This window comes from Drosophila busckii, chromosome 3R (genome assembly GCF_011750605.1).
Source record: "Drosophila busckii strain San Diego stock center, stock number 13000-0081.31 chromosome 3R, ASM1175060v1, whole genome shotgun sequence".
NCBI classification, from domain to species: Eukaryota; Metazoa; Arthropoda; class Insecta; order Diptera; family Drosophilidae; genus Drosophila; species Drosophila busckii.
In genome coordinates, this window is record NC_046607.1 from 12,632,736 (window position 1) to 12,656,805 (window position 24,070).

The following is a 24,070-nucleotide window of genomic DNA, read 5'->3' on the forward strand; positions in this document are numbered from 1 at the left end:
TGCTGCAGGCAAATTAAAATGCGCCACCTCTGAGTTATGGCAGTCTGGCTGGCCTAAACGGCCAAACAGTGAGCTCGGTCTGGGCGTATACTTGATATATTGGCTGCAAGTTTGTAGCCAGGCTAAGCCATTGAAATTGAAATCAAGCTAACGCTGACGACATTCAAAAGAAAGCTGTAGTGTGAAGCTGAAGCAGCGAAAGTGCCGCATTAAATCATCTAAATGTTCATGCTCATTAGCAATCAATGCACAGCAGCAACATCAACAGCAGCAGCAACAACAACAACAGCGTTGCTGGCAGCACTTCACACTTCATCGACGACGCACAAACAAAATGGCGCTTAGCGCAGCAAATAGCTTAGAGGGGGTTGCATTGCCAGCGCGCAGCTCGATTAACAGGCAAATTAGCATACAATTATTTCAAAATGCGCACACACTTAGAGTAAATAAATCAATTAGCGCACAAAGAGTGCGGAGGGCAACAACAAGAGCAAGCGAGCGAGTGGCTGTGCTTAGCCTGAGAGTTCAAGCGACAGCTGACGCTGACGCATTATTATTAGTAAACAAACAAAGCGCGAAAGAAAGAAACAATTAAAAGCTTTGCCAAGCATGTGCACAACACATTGCAACGAAATGGGGGCCAATAATAATGGCTTGCCTGCCAAAATGGGGGCCAAAGTGCACCGCACACACACACACACACACACACACACACACAACAAGCTCAAAGAGTTCCCAGCGCGCTTTTGTTATTGTTGATCTGTAAGTTGTGCGCGCGCTTCAGCGCATTTGATGGCAAACGCAGCTGCAAGCTGTAAACTAAAATTGCAGCTGGCGTCACATTATTTTAATTATTTGTTTACGCAAGGCAAACAAACTTGCAGTCGGCACTTGTCTTGTTTTCAATTCGTTCTTGTATATCGTTATGTCTATGCGAGGCATGAAGCATGAACTTCATAAAATGTAATGACTCAAAATTCTCAGAAACACACACAACCGAAAACAACAAACAAATATAAAAGTCAAGTTGGCACTGTAGGCGCCTAATTAGCGCTCAGAATAAACTTGAGGCGTCATGCGAATTTGTCAAATTAAGCCAATGCCTGCCCACCCAATTGCAGCTGCTTGAGCCTGAGAATAAATGTGCAGGCAATTACGAGTATCAGCTTTTAACAGCTGACATTCCAAGCATGCAGGCGACTCGCGTCTGTTCTTAATAAAGTTGGTCAGCGACCAGCAGCAGCAGCAGCAAACATGAAGCAGCAGCAGCGTGGCAGCTTTTTTGACGTGCAAAACGACGCCAGCGTAGCCAGGCAAGGAAATGAAATTAAATATCAAAACGAACCAAGCTGCGCCTCCAACTCCTGCCAACGTAGCAGCCTGTCCACGAGGACATTGCATTAATGTTGGTGGCAGCAAACGCTACTGAAGCGACACTGATTAAAAAATTGTTTGACAAGAAATCAGCGCGACGTTTGTCTGAATTGCGTTCCACGTTGAGCAGTGGAGAAGTGGAGAGGCCTGCCGACTGCTGGCGGAAAAACTGTAAAGTGTCGCTGTTAATTCGGCGTAAATTTAATTGTCAGCTGCAATTAAATTGATTTCAACTCGGTAAGCGTCGTCAGCTGAAGTTGCCTTTTGCCTTTGCAAGTGCTTCCAATTTGGCTGCGCATTGATATTGAAATTTCTGCCCCAGCATTCTATATTTACCGTAAGCTTCATGGCATAGTTATTTATGTTTATTTATTTGCTACATATATTTGTTTAAATTAAAAACTGAAATTAAACTGCATTAAAAACACATAAATTTGTATTTTTGGCTCGCTGCGTGTCATGGGGAATTTTGCTGTAGCAGCACCAAAAAATATTTCAAAAAGCTATCTATATATATATATATATGGAGCATATATATATTGACGGTACGCACAGTTCAAAGCAGCTTGTGACGTTTGTTTCTAAAACTAAAACAAAATAGAAAAAACTGGCACACGTTCAAAAATTTTTACGCAATTTAACGACAACAACTTGAAGCTGAACTATAAATAAACAGCCCCCTCGGTGCGTAGCATAGTTTTAATGCGAGGGCAGCTTGAACTATTTGCATGAGTCATGTGTGTGCGTGTGTGTGTGAGGTGGGTTGTTCATGTTTATCTATGAAATGTGCGCAGTGCACATTTTAATTGAAAATAATAAACACACGCGTGTAAATAATGCGGCAATGTCTGCAACAGACGCGCAGCCCCAGCTGCCCACCCAACCAGGCAGCCAGTCAGCTCGGCAACCCTTGACAGTGTCCTAGATACTGCTCCTGCTGTCCTGCGGCCTTTGGTGACCGAAAATTGTCGCTGCACTGCCATGTTGCACAGCATGTGTTGCATGTTGCAGACGCCAGGCAGCAACGTTTGCAAAAATGTTTTGCTCTTGCCATATTTTACTTTTAAATGCCGTTGCCCGTTGCCGCCTTTGTCGACATTGCTCTTTTAATTTATATGCTCATTTTCAACAGTTTTGCAGCTGCAGATAACTTTAACAGCCCAGCCCAACCCACCAACCCAGCCAGCTCAGACTCAAACTAACCGCAGTCTTTGGCTTTGCATTTAAATACTTCAAAGTCTATAATGCAAACAACTTTTCTAATAAGCCAGGCCTTAAAATTGCACTCGCTTAAGTGGCCAGAGCAATGTTTGTTAAACTGGCTGTGTGTGTTTTTTTTAAATCACAGCCACATGTGCTAGTTGCAGCTTATGTTGCGCAATGTTGCACGCACGCACACGCAGCTGTCTGCTCCCCAGTGCATAGTTGTGTTTGTTTGTGTGCGTGCGTGTGGCTGTAATTTAAATCAAGTAATTTACGCGCTATTAGAGCGGCCTGGCGGTCAATCGTTAGCTGCTCCCAAATGCAAAGTGCATAGCAATTAATATGAAATAAAATTTCATCATTTTATTTGTATGCAGTAATTGCGGTTATTTAAAATGTTATTGTAATATGCGCCAAGTGGTTTGCCAATTGAAATGCTGCCAATATATAAATATTTAATACATAAATTGCAATTTATAATGCATAACAGTACTCGTGGCACTTGTATCAGTAAGCAGCCTAACATAATGTGATATAAACAAAAGCTGCTCAAGTTCTGTTAATATAAAATGCAACTTAACAAGTTGGTTAATTGGCATTAAACTATAAGTGCAGCACTCAATGCTTTCAACACAACAGCAATTCCCAATAATAATGTAAGCTGGAAAGCATTCAAGTTGAGCGCAACCAACTTGTTCATACACTTTGCATAGTTAAAAGCAGCAAACAGAATTCATAGCAAGTTCTAGAGTTCAAAGTTTATTATATATTTAACTTCCATGGTTATTTATCGATGGGATACTTACTAGCCTTAAATCAGCATTCATATCAAGCTGGCTCTTATAGTCTCTAAGTTCTTGTTGTCCAACTTCATGCTACCCTACGCCGCTTTGTACATGTCCAAGTGTATGAAAATAGAGATACAACTGAGGAAAAGTGAAAAACATAACAAGCAAAGCTACATTATGAGCACAACAAAGCGCTGTCTGCTATATTTTTGCTCGTTTTCCTATTATTAAATCACGTAGCAAATGCAATACGGCGTTCAAAATGACAGCGAACGCATTTTAATTGAAAGCAAAGACGCACACGCCGACAAGAGTTTGGCCCCCAGCAGCAGCAGCAGCAGCAGCTGAACAAGAAGCAACAGCAATGAGACAAGAGCTGATGAAACGCCATCATGTTGTTGGCTGTGTACGAAGATGATGATGATGATGAGTCTGCGGACTTAGAGTGAGTAGGTCTTCGGGCTCAGCTGCTTTTTATCTAGCATTAACTTGGCTGCTTTTGGGGTCAAGTCGCGTTAGCTGCGAATGACTTTGGCCAACGAAGTTTTCTAATTGAAAATGGCGTCGCTGAATTTAATTTGAAAACTTTCACTACCCAAACGCAACAACAACAACAACAACAAGTTGGCGCAAGATTTATGAAAAAATATCTTTAATGCTAGCCCAGAAGCACTTGTTATTAATAGGCCAGCGCAAAAAGTGTTGTGTCTGTGTGTGTGTGGACTTGCTTTGATATTACGCCTAATTGAGTCGCCACGGATATTTGTTGCTTGGCCGGGACGCATGTCTGGCGCCAACATTTGACATGGCAATTCGGCCAAAGCGACAACGCGTACAACTTATTATAAATAGAAACATATACAGCGTTGTATATGCTATGCAGCTATTAAATGATTTGCTGAAATATTTGCCAAACATTACGCTCAAAGCTAAAGTTGTGCGTGTTTGTTTTGGAAACATGACGGCAGCCGGAAGCGAAACCTTTGGCAAACTCGCACTCGGACCGAACATGCCAAACAAGCCGGCACTTCTAATTATAAGTAAATATTCAGAGCACTTTAAAAGTTTCCAACACACACACACACACGCGCGCTCATATGCATGCTGAGCTAGAAAAGAGAGAGAGAGAGAGAGCGAGAAAAAGTTGAAACTGTTTGTTAGTTAGCTCGTAATGCATGCCAACAGTGTGAGCAAGTACATTAGGGTCACTGAAGACTTTGACTAACACGAGAGCGCAAGTGAGGTTTGAGGCGTGACCTGGGCTGGGCCTAGGCTATGGATGCTATGGATGCTGCAACAAACCACTTTTGCTCTCAACTTGCAGCATTTTGTGGCACACACAGCTGTGTGTGTGTGTGTGTGTGTGTGTGTTTGCGCCATAATGTACAATTTAAATGTAAACAATTTGCCCCAATGCGGCGCAACGCGGCAACAGCAAAAAAAACACACACACACTCACACTAAATGTAAAAGGACAAAAGCAGCAAGTGTACGTGAACGCGCGTATGGCTGCTAGAAAAAAGGCTAAATAAAATATTTAAAAGGCAGCAGGCACAGTCACTACTCGAGCTCGAGCATATGGCAGCCCCAGCGTCGCAGCTGTGAATAGTGAAACTCAAATATTTATCTTGGCAATTGGCACTAATTTAGTTGCAAGTTGCCAACGCTTTTACTACGCACACAAAGCAAAGCAATTTGATAAGCACAATTTGGAGTTAATGTGCATTAATTAACTTTGCGCCAATGTCTGTGGCATTAAATTGCTATAAAGTTGCCAGCCGCAGTGCAGCAAATTAACTTGTATATGTGCAACAAGCTGCAAACCACAACCACAAATAATATTTATGCTGCATTGTGCATTGGGCCACGCCCTCGCTTTAAAACAAACGCCTTGCTAAACATTTAATGCGCGCAGCTTATTGAAATGTTGCCAAGTTTTAGTAGATTTCAATTCTTTGTTTGCTTTGCATATTTTTTTATTCTTGCTGTATTTGTTTATTTTATTTGTTGTTTACATTGCGTGCTACATTTGGCACGCAGCTGTATTTAGTTTATTTAGCGACACGTTTTGCTGATATTCTATTATAGTTTTTAGTCTATTTAATGCATTGGCGAGGTTTATTGAACTCTTAAAGAGTTTGAGGATTATGTTTTTATTAACTAATACGAATTATTAATAAATTTGTTTGGAAATAAATCAATTTAAGCTGCGTTTTTTCATTAATATAAATAAACTATTGGTTAAGCTTAAAATTCATAATATAAAAATCCAATATAAGAGTTGTCTGTTCATTTTTATTTTTATCAGTGTAAAATGAAATATCTTTTGTATTCATTAATTTAAGTTACAAACGTTTGTGCTAAATCGCACGCTGCGTATGCGCAATATTGGCAGCAATCAGCAGTTGTCAAGCTGTTGAGCCTACTGCCGGCTGCTAATCGTCAAGAGGAAATTTGACATTAATTAACTCAGCCCACTCAGGCAGCATATTGTTTTTATTTATAGCCTTGGGTCCCGCATGTTTGAACTTCTATTTTACAACTAATTTCGTAGAAACTTCACTGCACATTCGCCTGCACGCTTAATGACTTAATTAGAATTAGAGAAACAGCCATAAACTCTTAGCGTGTGCACTCAACACCAGCGATGGATATTAATTGAGCCCCGTGCTAAGGCTCTGAGAGGCTGTCAAATGCCGCGATGCCTAAATAATGAACCACTCGCGTACTCAAAATTCCAATCGCTCTACACATTGTATTAAGTAATTTACATGGGGGCTGCTATAAATAGGCGCAAATAATGCGTTGTGTCAAAACAAAACATCAAAACCAAACGGAAAAGAAACGAAGCGCGCACACAGGTAGTGAGTGGTGAGTGCCTCTCTGGGCAGAACTCTGGGGAGTGCGACATCAAAGTCTCTGTCGTATGCAGAGAGACTTGCTGCCAATAAAAGATTTACGCGCAAGCATAAATCATTAGCTATATGCAGGCCAATTATAAATAGACTGGCGACTGAAACTTCAAAGCTACAGCTACAGCTACAGCTAACTAACGGTCAAACAGGCGTCACTCGGCTGGCCGCAGCAGCCGCACACATATGTAAATATAAGTCAACTGCTTTCGACTTGCCACACGGCCTTGGTGTGTGTTGCATGTTGCGAGACATTCATAAGAATTTACTGGGGCCTAGGTGTCGCCTTTAGCTAGCACATTTGCTCAGCTTGCCGCAAGCCAAAGCGTTGACAAATTGCCGCAGCGGAAGCGGAAGCAGCGCTGCCGCCGCCGCCGCCGCCATGTTTGCCATTTTGCTCAAGCTGTCAGCGTGTGTAAGCGAACGAGCGCGCAATATAACAAATGGCCTGTGGTTGGCGCTGTGGCCATGCAACGCACAGCTCGCGAACATTTCAATAATTTTGCTAATACTCTTGCTCGCAGCGCATAAATTTTTGCATTTTCTTTTTGCTTGCTCTCTATGTTTGTGTGTGTGTGTGTGTTTGTATATGCTTGTTGTTTGCTAATCCTTTGTCGATGCAGGTGGTAGCAGCAGCCAAGCGTTGCAAAAGAATGATAAAATTTTCACTTTACTTTCGCCAAAATTTGAACATCAAAGTGCTGCAAAAAGCGAAAACGAACAACACAGCAAAAATCCTTTTAAAATTGTTTGCAAAATAAATGTGTTGTGGCTCTGCCTGCTGCTGTTGTTTCTTGTTTGTTGTTGTTGCTGTTGTTGCTTGTCATTGAAAGCTGCTAAAAATTCAACAATATGCTTCTCTGAGTGGATTTTGTGGCGCTTGGCTAAGCTAAGAGTTTTTGAATATTCAACTCATTGGCATAAAATGCATAGACAGAGCTTAAACTGATTGCAGCTGCAAAAAGTGTGCGAGGCGCCGAGTCAAACAAGCGGCCCCCTCGAGATATTTGTTTAAGTGCATACATTGAACAGCACAATATGGCTATAAAAATAAAAGAAGCCATTCAAGCGGAAGCAATGTCGAAATTTTACAGGTTGCCTGCCCAGCCCAACCAGCACCCACTGTCAAAAGAAATAACACAAAACACACATGGGCGCTCGATACAAAAATTCGGGGAAACCCAGCCAGGGCCAACATGAAGAGCAATATTTTGTTAGAGCTTGCTCGCTTACTTTCATATTTTTTTCCTGTTAATGCCAAACTCCGCAAGCAATTATAAAAACAACATGAGCAGCAGCAGCAGCAGCAGCAGCAGCAGCAGCAATGACAGCGACAAGGACAGCTAACCGACAATCGGAAGAGCCAAACAGGCAGTGACAGCCAAGCGAGCAGCAGTCGGGGCGGGGCCAGCTTGTGAGCTTGGCTATGGGGGCGTATGCTTTACCTGTGGGGAGTTTGAAACGGAAGCATTGTGCTAAAATAACAAACAATCAGGCGAATCATGCAGGAAGCGAAAATAAGAAATAAATATATTTTATCAACAACAGTAGCTTCCTACCTGACAACTTCAATTGCCAACGCTCAATGCTCAATGCGCGTTGCTCAATGCTCGTTGCCATTGTCGTTGTTTTGGCGTCAGATTTCATGCCTTGCTTATTTAAAAATAAACTTTTTATTTCTTTCTTTTTTGCAGTACCCGCACGCTTGGTCTGGGCGGCAGCTGGGAAGACGGTGGAGCTGCCGTGCGACTTGACGCCACCTACGCCACAGGATTCAGTCAAGCTGCTGCTTTGGTTCAAGGACACCACCGGCATACCGCTTTACAGGTAAGTGAAGCGTTTGAATCAATTTCAAGCGTTGGCCGCACACACTAAATTTTACCACTTTGACTGACACACACACAAACGCGCACAAACGCACGACAGACATTCATCAAAAGCGTAAAGTAATCGTCAACATCCTTTTTACTGCGAGCAACACACTTGGCGCATTTTTCACAACTTGCTTGCTTTATTTTTTTTTTCGTTTCGTTGTTCGTTGTTGTTGCCGTAGCGCGTGTTCCGGCAATGGCAACGGTATTTTTTTGGTACGACAACATTTAAGCACACCGAGTCACTGAAGCGTTGCTTATGTGTGTGTGTGTGTGTGTAAAAAGGATGCGCCCGTCCACGCCATCATAATCCACTTTGTTATAATAAATGTAAAGCACATCCGATTACAGTTGCCAACGCTAAAGTGTAGCAAATTTTCACGCACACACGCATCACTCACACACACACACACACACACACAGACACAAACAAAGGGGCCGCGCTCTGTACACATTTTAGTTGATAAATTTTCAATGGGGCGCGCAATTTCAAGTGGCGCTTTGCGTGCCACACCGCGACAACTGCCATTAGTATGAACTATGTGAGGCGTGCAGGTGAGAAGCAAACTGAAAAGTGTACGCCAGTCGATAATCATAAACAACTGCAGCAATATTGTATTTAGCACAAGTGCCGGCAGCAGCAGCAGCAACAGCTGCAGCAACAGCGATAGCAGCAGCAAATGCTGTTGGGTCTCAGTGTCCAGTGTACACGAAATAAACAGAGTAATTTACTTAAACAACAACAAATTGCTGCAATTTGCGCAAAGCTGCCAAAGTCGCGATGTGGCACACAAGCAACAGTAGCACACACACACACAGACAGACAAACACACTCGTGCAAATTGAGCGTCATTTTTTATAGCCGTAAATTATGCGAACAGACGATGAGGTAGCATGAGCTGGTGCGGGGCGTGGGCAGGCAGCAGTGCAAACTAATGGCCGAGATGCCTGCATATGTTTATTTATGATGTATAATAAGCGCCATGTTGCCTGCTGTTCTGCTCTGCTCTGCTCTGCTGTGCTGTGCTGTGCAACTGCCACCTGCCACGCCCACTCACTAAATTCACACTTTAACCATTATTTGTGTTGCTTTCGCTTTGGTTGCAGTCTGGACTCGCGCGGCGGCAATGTAAAGCTGGCGCCACATGCGGCCATAGCTAGCGATTTGGGACAGCGACTGTTCTTTAGCATTGCTGAAAATCCCAAGGATTCGCGTCTGCAGATTAAGGACGTTAAGCCCGAGGATAGCGGCGTCTATCGTTGTCGCATCGATTTCTTCAACTCGCCCACGCGCAACTTTCGACATAATCTCACTTTGGTTGGTAAGTAAAGTTCAAACTAACAAAGACACACACGCACGCACACACATACACGCACACGTATTTATTATAATCCTGTACGCTTTCCAGTGCCGCCGGAGGAGCCACGCATATTTGATGCACAGGGCAAGGAAATCTCACAGATGGCTGGACCGTTCCGCGAGGGCTACGAGCTCTTTCTCTGCTGCCAAGTGCGGGGCGGTAAGTGTCGCAAACATATTTGCTTACTGCTTGACCAAACCCGAAAACCAAACCCACTCAACTGTCAGCTGCTGTCACCGCAGCGCAGCGCATTATTTACCATCTCCACGGGCAGCTGTCAGCCTGCCAAAGTGTATGCCACACATTGCGGCCACTGGTCGAGTGTGCCACACATGTATCTGTGCTGTGGCGACAGTTGGCGCTGCACCAGCGACCGAAGCTCATATTGACAGTTGCTGTTGCTCATAAGCTATATCAGTTGTTTTTCCGTTTTTCCACTTGCAGGACGACCGCCGCCCAAGGTTACCTGGTGGCGCGATGGCAACGAGCTCATCGGCACCAGCCACACCTCCATTGAGGAGGGCGCCACAGTGATGGTCAATCAACTGCTCATTGGCACCACCACGCGCGATTATTACGGCGCCCGCATTGAGTGCCGCGCTCAGGGCACTCGACTGCTGGAGCCTGTCAGCAAGGATGTCACCGTTCAGGTGCACTGTAAGTAGCTAAGTCTCTCACACTATAAGACAAACATAATTTATATATAAAAAGAATGAACAGAGTCAGACGCTGTCGACAGCATAAGACCCTAAGCCAGTTACGCCTTTAATATAAAGCAGAAGAAGTAAACAGCTTTTGTTACTACAAATATTTATTATAATTAACTGGCTTGATGTGAACTTAAATTAAACTAAATCAAATGCAAGTGTTCTTCAGAATTGCTGATTCTAGATCGATCTTTACTATCTTCAACTTGCAACTCTCTCTCTTTCAAAATTCTAAAACAAACTGGACTATTAATTTATTTCGAGAATCCAATTCATAATACAAATATATTGCATATCAGTCTATTTAAAATAAGATTAGGATACAGCTACTGCTTTTATTAATACAAGTAATTATAAGACTCTTTAATATTTGTCTTTGTCGACTGCACTTTATCAATATTTTGTTGCAATAATGTTTACAATTTATTTACAGTGAAACCAGTGCGCGTGAAAATCATTACGCCCAACGATCTGTTGACTGCCGGACATCCCATGGCCATACGCTGCGAGTCCTGGGGCTCGTATCCAGCCGCGAAAATTGCCTGGCTGCTCGATGGCGAGCCCATACGCAATGCTGAGGTCACTGTGCACAGTGACAAGGAGGTAAGTGGAGAAAGTTACTGGTATAGCTGCAAATTTGCGTAACATTTGATAGCTTGGCAACTTGCAGTCCGACCACACAGGCTGACCCCAAAAGCCAATGCAAGAGAATAGGGCAAAGTTTTGCGACTTGCAGCTTACCCCAGCCTCTGGCCAAGTTCTTTGATGAAGTGCACTGCCAAAAACTTTGACCAAGCTGTACAAATTTGCTCTGTGCTATGCCTGACTATAATGTGCGGAATTTTTATTTGAATTTATGTGAACTGGCCCGAGCCATTTGTTAAGGGCGCAGCGTAATTTTTTGTCGACTGCTCAAATTTATCAGGCCCAGAGTTTGCATGCAGCACGACTTCATCTTGTGTGTGGCACGCAACCGCACGCCTTTCGAGTTTCATTTGTTATCTGTATTGACTTGCAACGTGGCTGCTGTTCCAGCCCCGTCATTGTGTCGCACACACATGGCCTGACTTGCTCTCTCTCTCTCTCTCGCTCTGTCTGTGTGTGCTCGGTGCTTTCTAATTATGCCATGCAAATGGCAATGGCAAATAGCTGGCTGTGCCACATGCCCAAATTCAAACGTCAACTGGCATTAGAGCAGTCGTGCGCAACCGATTTTTACGTAAGCGAGAGAGAGGCACAAAGTCTGAATGCGACTCGCAGCAGCAGCACATCATGTGGTTTCAATAAGTCGCAAGCAGAAGCCTTTTGAATGTTGCAACACAACAGAACGTGTGTGTGTGTGTGTGGCAACGTTATAAGCTTGCCTTTAATTTCATTTTTCAAACCAATCTGCTGTCAGTGCTAATTAAATGTTTGTTTTTATAATTTGCAGGATGCCAACATAACGACGAGCATTCTAACGCTGAAGGTGACATCAGAGAACGACAACGCCGAGCTGACATGCCGAGCTACGAATCCCTGGTTCTCAGGCGGTGCCATCGAGGACAAGCGCATTATACGTGTGGCATGTAAGTGCAGACAGCTGCAGCTACAGTTACAATACACACAGGCAACAGCTAAACTTTCTTATGAACTTGCAATCAATGTCAGCAGCTGCTGCAGCTTGTCCAATTAAAAGCGTATTACGGCAGCAGCAACATAATTTGATTGCGGCCTAGGTCTAGCCATTCACCTTGTTGCACCTGTTGGTGCTGTTAAGCTGCTTACGATATGCAGCTGACTTGGCTGCTACTGTTGTCCTTTTGCATTGACTGGGAATTGGCTTGATTATATTTGCACTCTTATGTTTCCTCTGTTCAGGGCTTTGCTGCCTTTTCGTTTTTTCGCTTTTATAATATTTGCAACATCCGCTTCCGACTTCCGTCTTACATTACTCATACCCAGTGGAGCTAGCAGGCGCAACAAGCAGCCGCCGCCGCCGCCGCCGCCAGCCAGTCAGCCCAGCCGCCTCAACGGCAAATTGAATTACCTGCACTTAGAGCATGCCCTATAAACTCTTGCTGCGACCTACGACTCCATTTGGGTTTCATTTTGTGCGGCATTTTTAATAATTTACCATAAACGTCAGCCATTTTGGGGCCCCCCTCAAGCAAGATGGCGGCCGGATATGACGCGTTGTGGCGCCAGTCGCTCAGTCGCAGTTGCGTATTAGATTTTTACAACCGTAACTAATAGTCCCATTTGGCGCGTAGCCAGCCAGCGCAGCAGCAGACACCCTCGCTTTGGCCAACTGACCGACTCACTGGCTAAACAACAGCTGGAGTTAACTACTGGCCAAGGACTTCGAGCCAGCCAGCCTCACCTTATGAGCCATTCGAGTTTATTATTTGGACTTTTATCCAGCTATTTGCAACGCTCGTTAGATTCTACGCACACACACACACACACACACTGACTGCTGCTGTTGTTACTTATAATATTTTGCTATTGTGTTTTTTCTTTCGCAGATCCACCCACAGTCTCAGTGCACTTGGCCAATGAGGATCCCAGCCGCATGGTAACACGCGCCGAGGGCCAGAATGTAACGTTTAAATGCCGTGCAGACGCCAGACCGCCGGTCACCAGTTACTCCTGGTTCAAGAATGTAAGTGTAGCAATTGCCTATATCAAGTGGCAGACACTTTGGCTATTTTTATTATCAATTGTTGGCGCCTCCTGGCTGTTGTGCCCCATACTTGTGGCCAGACATTGTGCGGTTTAATTTAATTTGCCAAGAAAAATTATTGGCAGCAGTTGTTGTGTGTTGGTTACGCATTGATTTATTTTGTAATTGCTGATACGCAGTCCTTTTATTTAAACATTAATCATGCGACTAGTAAGCCACGCATTGCCACAACTGTTGACCAAAAACCTAACATATTGTCAAGCGACACAGTCTGCCAGGCAGCCAGGCATGCCATCATTTCAACATTTCATCATTCATAGCAGTCTGGTCTGGTTTGTTGGTTGGGTATTGTTTGTCGAGCTGGCACGCCTGGGTTGCCTTTTCGTATTGCTTTGTTATTACTAAACGGCAAGGTTTTGACATCCTTTGACATTTCTTTTGCGGTCACATGCACACATCATCATTTTTCATAGCCAAAGCATTAAATCATATTTCTTCGCTCACGCTCAGCGCTCACCGCTCGCCGCTGCTGCTGCTTCGCTTGAGCTAGCAAGCTAACAAATTACGAGCATCTTTTTCAGCCAAAGCAAAAAACTTTTTAATATTAAAGACGCTTTTGTGCCATTTTAGACAAAAACTAATATTGGCAGAACAAAATAGAATGACAAAGACCAATGCCAAATGTGCTCAAAAACTTTGCAACTTGTAGCAAAGGAAAAGCTCTTTTCATGTCAGCTGCAGTTTTTTAAAATTAATATGCAAAAGTTTGCAAACTATTTAAGTCTACATGCCAGTAAATCGATGAATTATGTAGCGCTTGTTGCTCAACGCAGCATTAAATATTCAATAAAAACCAAACTACAATTAGCTTTTCATCCAGCTTTATGCATCAAACTTATTATGCTTTAACTCTTCATAATTCTTTTTTATACACTTAAATAGTTTTATAGAAAAAGGCGAAAAGGTAGCTTAAAGTTCGTGCTAATGTATGCAACAGCAGCTCATAATTTAAGTTTGCAATGTTTAAAGTTTTAACAATATTATGCTATGCTATGTTAAGTTAGCTTTGGTATCGGGTCTGGCTTACTTGGAATATTAATTTCTACGTAATAATATTCATTTAAACAAAAATGTAATAAAAGTCTACAGAATGGTTAATGTTATTTCTTAAGAATCTCGTACTTTATCAAAACAATTTTTACTTCAAGACTTTTAAGCCAAGACTTATTCTAGGTTAAAGAATCTACGTTAAGTTTTACATATTTTAGTGTATGATAAGTTTCTTGAATAGTCAGGCTTGTTCAATTTTAATAGCAAGTAAAGAATATTTTAGTTAGTTAACTTATCATTCTTAATCAAAGTTATGGAGTAAGTATTGAAAGTCAAGTTAAGATAGAGGCCCGTATTTAATATTCAATCAATTTATACCTTTGTTAAATAAAACACTAAGCCTGCTATACATACATCTATATTAACTAAAAACATATCAAGTTACAATCCATTGTCACTGCATTGATACCCACTGTACATTTTATTCTCCTGGCTTAAGTTTCATTGTCAAAGTATGTGCGAAATTGGCAGCGTCAAATTTTAGCTGCGAGCTTATTTTTCATTCATTTTGCTAATTAACATGGATATTGGCTGCAATTATGATAATCAGCAATATAGCACATATAATGCAGCTTTAAACTGCCGTTAGGCTCTGAACATTTCGAGTGCAGTATAGCGTTGAAAATGAAAAAAGGAAATGCGCATTTGATGCGCGTTTATTTGTGAACAATGCCACATTAAAGTAGCGTTAATTGTGTGGACAGCATCAATTGCAATTACGCTTGCATTTTAAAAGCCGCACATAGTGCAAAGCGGCACAAGCGGCGCAGCGCACTAAAATGCAATTTCATTTGATTTATGTAATTTGGCGACATATTCAAAGACAATTGCGCATGTAATAAAAGCGTATTAAGTGTGCAGTGTGTGGTTTAGCAATTGATTAGTAGTGACAGTTATTGGCTTTTGGGCGCAGCCTTTGACTTGATGCCGACCGAGTCGAGTCAAGTTGTTGACGTATACGCAATTTGCAAATACTTGTACTACGCGCTTTCGTAATGCGCTGTGTGTGTGTGTGTACTTATTACATTTATTTGCATTTGTATTTTCAGGGCATGCGTATGTCTGGCGAGAGCACGGAAATCATGCACTTGACGCAGCTGGAGCGCGAGAGCGCCGGAGCTTATGCCTGCGGTGCAACGAACACTGAAGGGGAAACGCGCAGCTCGAGCCTGACGCTCAAAGTGCAGTGTAAGTACTTGTCTATGCATCAGCATAGACTCACTCATATCGTAGCATTAAGTAGTAGTGTAGCAGCTGATGAGCTTATGCGCCGCAACGGAAACGGAAGTTGCAAAATAAAATCAACTGCCAAGCAAGGCAAATAAAAAATTGAAACTGCTGCTGCGAGTTTGTGAGCGGATGAGGAAATTGCTTAGAAATGATGCATGGCCTTGGCCATATTTGTTTACCAATTGTAAAATATTTGTTGCTGCCAACAAGTTTAAATAACTGCCACACACACACAAAAGCGAAACTTTAGCCTATAAATTCCCATTCGCTGGCAGCCAAACCGCACGCGCTTTGCCTCTGGGGAATGACTTTCCTTTTATTTTTTTATTTTAAATATCTTGCCACATATTTTCCATGAAATGATTAATGTGCATTGCATACAGTAAGCAGTACAACTGCATAAATCATAGCCAAGGCACAAAGACAAACACCAAGAGTCTAGCAACGAGAAAATCTTCAGAGCATCTAATGCACCTTCATTAGGTTTGAAGAGAAAGCAGGCATTTGCCTTGTGGCAGGATATTGCCAATGTTGAGGACTTTGTTGCTACGGTTACGCATATTCAAAATGCGCTGCTTGTCAGAAGCCACAAGCATAAGTTGGCTCACATCCATTCATACTTATGTTGCCAATAAGCAAGCAAGCTCAAGCCAACTAAGCTGCAGACTGTTTGCGTATTTAAATTGATATAAGCTTGGCTACAAAATGTTATTTATTATTTGATCGAATTGTGGAGCATAAAGTTTGATTCTACAAATATTTATAGCGACGCTTCAATGCTCTTGAGACATAGCAATTGTCAACATAGCAATAAAGATAACAAATCAATTAAATTGCTTATAATAAAAAACAATTATTTTTCAAAGAAGTAAAACTATTTATGTATTGTTCTTAAATAACATTTATTGTTATTATGTATCTGTAAGTTTATTTTTCTTTTTTGCTACGCTCTAAAATTTGTTTAAGCTAGTGAATCATTTATAATAAAAATTGAAGCAAACACAAATAAATTTATTTAGTTTCTTCCACTTTTAACTACAAATTAAACAATTAATTATCCAAAAGAGTGACCACACTTTGCTTTCGCTAGCATAAGCACTAGCTAATGAATTTCCCACGTGTATATTGAACTAACTTAGTAGCCAGCAATGAACTACGACAGTTTAAGTAGTTTTCATTACGTATTATGAAAGTTTCAAACTGCTAAGTTTTACGCGCGTGCACACACAGATACACACACACACATGTAAGCAACAAGTCACACGCATATGAATGTAAAATGTGCTTTTTGAAATGCAGTTAACTTTTGTGATAACAGCAGCAAGTAATAAAGCTTCCAAATGTCTTATCAGCCTAGTCGTGACTTACATTTTAAAGGCAGCTTTCAACGCTTAGCGCACACACACACACACAAATACGATGTGTATGTGTGTGTGTATGTGTTGGAAATGAAGCTTGCCCTGAGCTAGAGCGCTGCTTCCGCCTATCTGCTCTCATTTTGCAGTCAAGTGAAAGTGTACTCAACTCTCAGCAGTCTCCACCTGCCGCCCACACACACACACACACACAGGCAGATACACGCATATAGGGATTTAGCAGCTTCAAAAAATACATAAACAGCGCAACAACACGCTCCCCACGCTCATGAAACGGAAACATGTTAATTACTATGCTCAAGGCTATACAGCTTGGCCCGACTTCCTACTGCATTGAATATCCTTGCTCTGTATGTGTGTGTGTGTGCGTTGCCGCTAAGCTCAAGAGACTTGCAGACTGTTTGCTCACTGGGGAGAACTGGCGCTTACTACAAGTTGCTTGTTTATTATACGGAACAGAAAGAAAAAAAAAAATAGCTGAGAGTGAAAAATGTAAACCTAAAAGCAAATTCAGAATGTTACTTTGGCGCTGCTTCAACTTTACTTTGGTATTTCATTATAATTCCTGTTTCTGTTTGCTGTTCGTTTCAGTTTCGCCGCGCTGTAAACCGGGCACCGAGCAAACATCCATTGGAGCCATCAACATGCACTCGATACAGGTCAAATGCGAGGTAGACGCCGATCCGCCCGAGTCCGTGCGCTTCAGCTGGACTTACAACAATACACGCAATGTGTCGCCGGTAAGTGCTGCTGCTGCCACAAGATTCACTACAATTTAACCCGAGCAACAGCAATTTAATTGCCCAGTGCGCAAAACGTGCTGCTGGCCCAACAACTTGAAGAGTCGTCGACTCTGCGTCGGCGTCGTCGTCGTTGTTGAGTTTCTGCCGAGCTGGGCAAAATTATTGATTCAATGCTCAAACGCTGAAAACTCGAAGCCAACGCTCAGCCATTAGCAAAACTTGTGTTAAATACTTTGTGTGTGCGAGGGGGTGTGGGCTGCGCTGGGATTTGCGCACAACAATTGAAGCCTGACGAACAAGGACAGCTCACTGTACGTGACTGAATTAAAATTTAATCAAAATGTATAAATTGTGCTAGCCCAAGCTTCGATTCAACTGCTCTGTAGGTGTGAAGCGAGATATGTACATATATCTATTTCTATATCTATGTGTGTGTGTGTGTGTGTGGGCGTGTCTGCATATGTTAGTGTACTAAGCACTGGGACAGCTGCACACAATAAATAAACTAAAAGTTAGTTGAAAATCTGCAGTGCCAGAGCCTGCACAACTTGACTTTGGACTTATCTGAACTGTTTGCCTTGCAATAAAAATCTATTTGCCTTTAAATATTTATGAGCCAACTTGGCATACACTACACACAGACTTGTCTAATCCCCTTGGCTTTGCCTTTGCAGGTGCTAAACTCCAGAATACAATCGAATGGTCTGACCAGCACAATGACGTATTTGCCGCAAACCGACTCAGAGTTAATAACGCTTGCCTGCTGGGCCAGCAATGTGGTTGGCAGACAGACGACGCCTTGTCTAGTGCATATATTGCCCGCAAGTAAGTAAAGCAGCCCAAACCGTACACTAAGCTCGTCTGCCAAGGCAGCGTGTGTGGCAATTTCGGCAAGACGCTGCCGCTGTTTAGTTGAGTGTTGCTGTTGCTGTTGCTGCTGTTGGTTTAAGCCAACGCGCAACTGTTATGCACAGCTAAGTATCTACTTACATAATTGGTTAGAGTCTAACGTGCTGAGGAAATTGCAGTGCACTGCAATTGAGGCAAGCGTTGCCAAAATAACGTTGGCAAATAATCATCAGCGTAAGTATCTGCTATTATTATTAAAATGGCCGAAATTTGTCTGTTATTAATGCAAACAGTGGGCGTGTCGCACACCTTTATTTGCCCACACTTGGCAGGCGAGCTAAATGTAACCCAAATACAAATTTAAATTACTGCCCTTGGCAAACTGAAACTGTGTTGGTGTTAGTCTTGCGATTATCTTAACTCAACTTTGTCTCTCGTTTTCGCACTCGCAGATGCGCCCGAGGCGCCCAAGGCCTGCGAACTACGCAACGATACCGTCCTGGAGGTGGTCTGTGTGGCCGGCAGCGATGGCGGCCTCTCGCAATACTTTATGCTCGAGGTGGTGGGCGGTGATTTACTCTATGCCAGCGAATCGGCGGCAGGACGCAGCACACAGTTTGGCGATACGAACGTCTTGAGCGAAAATGAAATATCCACACTCAACGATCAGGTGAGTCTTAAGCTTTAAATTGAGTTAAGCAGCATGTGATTTGGCCAAGTTCGTAGCAAATTTGCTTAACGTGCGCCGTGCGCCTGACAGCAGCAGCAGCAGCAGCAGCAGCAGGCAAAAGGCCAAACTCAATTGAATTAAATTTAAATGATGAGCCAATGGGCAGCCTAAAGCTGAATCACTTGAAATCCATATGGTCAATTAGTGTGCATATCCTTTCTGACTTTTCTGCTTGAATTATTAATGAATATGATTTTGAGTGAGACTGTTCGTTCGTGTCCTTACTCTGTATGTGTGTGTGTGTGTGTGTTTCAAGCGTAAAAAGGGCAACGTAATTAATGCTATAAGTTTACAAGAGACACAAGCATTTTAGTCCTGCTGCATGAGCAAGCTGTGAAGCACACACACACACATGCATATATATATATAGTAAGTATATATGTGTGCGTTGGTAAGCTAACGCGGCAAGCACATGCTGAGTTATTAAATTATCTCTGTCACTCGTAAAAGAGAATATCCTATGAAAATTTCATTTCATTTCGTTTCGTTTCGTTCGGTTCGCTGGGGCTGTAGGGAGTTGGCCAATTGCTGGGCGGGGGGCGGCCGGGACAGTTGGTTTGTTTACTTGCTTGTTGATGAAGCGCTTGCCGAGGCAAGTTTATTAACAAAGTAGCCAAGCGCAAAGCAATGGCCCCGCAGTCGAAGACTGAGCGACAGAGACATGACGATGACGAGGCCAGGACACTCTCTAGGCAGTGCATGACCATTTTGCAGCTTTAAAGTTTTACGCTAGATAAAAATGGCATACAGTGTGGTGAGCAGCAGCAGAGAGCTAGCCACATTGACAGCAACAGCAACAGTGGCGAGTGGGTGGTGGGGTTGGTAGAAGCGCCGCAAGGACAACATAAATTACTTACGCTTACTTGAGTGGGAATTTGTGCGTAACCAACGAAGCTCACTCGATTGTGTCCCATTACGGCAAACGGATATTCAGTTTTAAATTTCAGACAGCATCCTGGACAGGACAATGTGCTTGTCTCACACACACACACACACACACATTTTTAGGCATGAATAATTATTTATGCGTCCATATGCTCGTCCGCCATGTGCTCTCAGTGTGTGTGTGTGCTCTTGTTATGTTTTGTTGAAAGTTGGCACGCCAAAGTTGCTAACAAATAAATAAACAACGAAATAAAATAAAACCATAGCATACTTTGCAGCGCGTGCAGTTGCCAACCATATGGGCAATGTTGCGTCAACTCCTTGCGCCCGTCTGTCTGTCTGTCTGTGGCTGCCGCTCAGTTGTTTACTCATATCTCAATATGTTTGTTTTCTTTTTATACATATGCTTATGCTTATCTACGTGCACATTTATATGTCTGCTGTATGTTTGCAAACGTATTTGTGACTGTATTTCTGCTTGTTTCAATTTGTTTTTTTTTTTTCCTTTTGCTTTTCAGGCGACATCTGCACCCATCTTTCGCATGCAGGAGAATAGTCCACAATTTCGTTTGAATAATTTAGAGCCGGGACGTGAATATCAATTTTTAGTTTACGCCGTTAACGCCAAGGGACGCAGCGAGCCGCCAGTGGTGATTGAACGTGTGCGCGTGGCTGCACAACTGGGACCATATGGTGAGTAACCGACTCCACACAGATACACAAACACACACACACACACACAGAGAAAAACACGCATTAACCAAGTTCACATAAAGTGTGCCAAAATATTTGGCAATTGCTGGCGTTGCCGCTGCCTTTGCCTTTGCCTTTTAACTTTGACGGCGGCCCTGTTGTGGGTCACTTGCTGCCTGTGCCGGCCAATGCCAATAAAGTTGCTTGAGTTCGGTTGAATTTTGGCACGGGCAGCCAGCAGCTAGCAGCTGGTTGCTCAAATCGTTCTACGAGTAGCTGTCTAATTCAACGCTTCAATGGGTTTTCAAATCAACGCAAGTTCGACGAAATCGTCTTCAATCAGCCGACGCCGCCGCCGCCGTCGCCGCGAAAACTACGCACAGCCAAAAGCAGCAGCAGCAGCAGCAGGAGCAGCAGCAACCTGATATCCTGCCAGCCAACGAGTCAGGCTTTGCTTTTGGGTGGGCTGTGCGGGCGTTTAAAGACGCCCTTTTCTAATCCAGTGACTGAGTTATGCAGCGAAGCGTAAAGCATTTCAGCATTTTCCATCAATGTGCGTTGAGCGTTGAGCATAGTACGCATATTACGTATACGCAAGGGCGTGCCACAACAGCCTCTTCATCTTCAGCCTCCCACGCTTAACGACATAACGACAACTCTCTCGCTCTAACCAAAGCATACGAGTGTGTTTGTGTGTGTGTGCGGTCATATGTGTGTGCGTGTCATTGGCAATGCCTTTCTTTATTTCATAGCATCGAAGCGAACGAACGCAGAGCGAAATTGCTTCAATTTTCGTTTTGCTTAACGGCGCGCCGTAGACACTTTGCTTTTATTGTTCGCATTGCGTATTCGCACTCGGCGTACGAGAGAAGCTTATGTAACGGTAGCTACGACAACAGCATTGTCATTATTTCCATGCTGATTTTTATTTTTATTTGCATTCCCATTACCATTTTCATTTTCATTTGCAATGCCAGACTGTTCGCTAGCTGCTGCTGCTCGTTGCCTGCGGTGGCGATTCCCAGCGCTTGGTCAATTCCATTTGCCTTAACGGTACGACGATAAATCACTCATATTACCCGATTTAATGCACCTAATTGTATTTGATACGCAAATGTTCAATTAAATCTTCCCACTAACGGACGACTCAGCTGGCTCAAGCGCCAACCCGGTTCACTTTTAGCCTATTTTCATGAATAAATGAGTCGCTTGCCAGCGCTTCCCAACGCATTGCACAATGGAATGGAATGTGCCGGGGCCACGTGGGGTAGGCACTTTAATGGCAACTGCCATAGCAGTAATTCAGTCGCTGGCAGCAACAATAACAACAACAACAACAACAACAACAACAACAGATGCACATACAGTTTCAGATTCAGTTTCAGCTGCAGAGACACACTAACCGAATCAGTGGCAACAACAACAGCAAGCAGCAGGCCACAGAAATGAATGCAAAGTATGCCTTAAAGGCTCTGATAATTTATGCCAAATTTTAACAGTGCCAGGCGCCATCTACGCAGCCTTCTATTATTTACAGCTTGCCAGGGAGTACTCGACGCTCTCAGTGTGTGTGTGTGTGTAATAAATATTTAAGGCCAAGGCGGCAGGCGCTGCTTTGATAACGCGTATGTTTAAAAATCCGTCAACACTTGCTGTTGATTTTAGCAGCAGATTTAAATCAGTTTATGGCTAAATATATCAAGCGAATTTATTACATTTTCTTTTTGCTGCTGCTGTTGCTCCTGCTTGTTTGCTTGTAATGAAAAACACAAGAGGCGCGCACTTGACGCAGCAAATAAATGAGTAAATTCCGCTCAAAAGAAGGCAAAACACATCAAGCAACTGGTTAAAAAGTTAAGAAGAAAAAAAGCAGCAGCCTAACAACAAAGCAAGCGCCATGTTGAATTGAAAAGGATAACGTTGCCAAAGAGCAAGCATCAACAGCAGCAGCAGTCGCCCACAACACAGCAGCGAAATTAAATTGAGCCGCAGGTGTAGGCTATTTCCACTTAAACGCTCACTTCAAAAGCCAAAAGCAAACGACAAGCGAGCCAGCCAGCAGCAACAAAAAGGAAAAAACAAGCGACAGGGTCAGCAAGTGTTGGCAATGTTTCAAATCGTGCGAAAAGTTGTAGGTGTGTGTGTGTCTGTGTGTGTTTGCCAAGGTGAGCTCTGGACCTAAATAAATGTCTGGCGTATAAATCTTGTCAGCGCAACAGCGAGCGAGCCAACAATCATTTTAGCGTTGCTAAGCGCACTAAGCAGCAAATCTATAAAAAAAACAATGGCAACAATTTGTGGCACACACATGTTTCTTATAATAATTGGCAAGTGCTGCAGCAGCAATTAAAGTGCGAGTCAAGTTCTTGCTCGAGTTGCTTAATTTCAATTTTCAGCGCCATTTGGCAAATTAATATAACTAGAAGACAAGTCAAGCGCACACACACAACTAAAACAACAACAACAACAACCAACCAACCAACGAACGACAAGCAAATGAAGCAAACAGTTATAGCAATCAGTTAGGCAAAACGCGAAACGTGAGCGAAGCAAGTAAGCAAATAAATACACACAAGCACAGTAGACACTCGATAGAGATAACTAAAGGGAAGTGAAATATACTTGTGGTTTAAGCAAAGATAAATCAGTTCTGTAATATTATAAATTAGATAAACAGTCTTATGAGTTGAAATCATAGCTGAATCTTTATAATCAATTACAATTCTGTTTAGTTTTATTTATTTATAAAATAGCAACGAATTGCTTAAAATATGTTTAATTATATGTAATTAATATATATGCCAGACTTAAACTAGTGATAGTTAGGAACTTGCCACTTTCCAAACTAAAATATAACAAGTTGGCTTAATTAGAAACTTTGCAAACAAAATGTTGCTTGTATAGAGGTTGCTTGTATGAAATGTTTACTGTACAAAGGCAAAGCGCAAAGCGAGACAAACACAAATCAAGGCAACAGCAACAGCAGCAGCAGCAGCAGCGGCAGAGTTACGAACTAATTCCGAGCAAATAACAAATCATTGTTGGCCGCAAACTATTTGACTTCTAACCCGGTTTTCTGCTTCTTCCACAGATGAATCCATACTCTCGGAGGATCCAACGCCAGCGGAAACCACACACCACGTAAGCGGCAGCAGCGTTGGCGGCGTCAGCGTTAGCAGCAGCAGCAAAGCTGGCAGCCTGGGCACTGGCGCCAGCATAGGCAACGGCCCCGAGAAGCAATCGACGCTGCTCATCTTGGCCGCTGTTGTGGCGATAGGCGCCGTCGTAGTGACGTCAATTATCGTTGCCGGCATTGTCGTTGTCTGCCGGCATCGGCCGCGACCACCTGAGCCCCAGGAGGTGCGCAAGAGCATGCGGTAAGTGTATGTTAGCAAATAATAATAATATTCGTACATATACCGAATACGGATAGTCGGACGAGCGAGCTATGTGCGTATTTGCATTCTGCGCAGTTGTTTGCAAAAACTAATAAAGAAATTGTTTGCGCAACTGCTAAAGTAATTACGGCGGCGTTATGCGCGCACGTGGGGCAGCTAGTGGAATGTAAGCACT

At 43.0% G+C, this 24,070-nt stretch overlaps 1 protein-coding gene across 5 annotated transcripts in view; it reads left to right on the forward strand.

Moving 5' to 3' along the window:
• The window catches only part of LOC108603283 (neural cell adhesion molecule 1), a 53,089-nt gene that overhangs the window by 20,739 nt on the left and 8,280 nt on the right, over positions 1-24,070 (forward strand). For all 5 annotated transcript variants that reach the window (XM_017991949.1, XM_017991947.1, XM_017991948.1 and 2 more), the window contains exons 3-15: positions 7,972-8,104; positions 9,256-9,470; positions 9,558-9,668; positions 9,954-10,166; positions 10,650-10,819; positions 11,649-11,784; positions 12,724-12,860; positions 15,041-15,179; positions 17,189-17,337; positions 18,015-18,165; positions 18,642-18,859; positions 20,323-20,497; positions 23,589-23,874. In XM_017991949.1, coding sequence (XP_017847438.1) covers positions 7,972-8,104; positions 9,256-9,470; positions 9,558-9,668; positions 9,954-10,166; positions 10,650-10,819; positions 11,649-11,784; positions 12,724-12,860; positions 15,041-15,179; positions 17,189-17,337; positions 18,015-18,165; positions 18,642-18,859; positions 20,323-20,497; positions 23,589-23,874 — 2,233 coding nt within the window. The remainder of the gene's footprint in view (positions 1-7,971; positions 8,105-9,255; positions 9,471-9,557; positions 9,669-9,953; positions 10,167-10,649; positions 10,820-11,648; positions 11,785-12,723; positions 12,861-15,040; positions 15,180-17,188; positions 17,338-18,014; positions 18,166-18,641; positions 18,860-20,322; positions 20,498-23,588; positions 23,875-24,070) is intronic.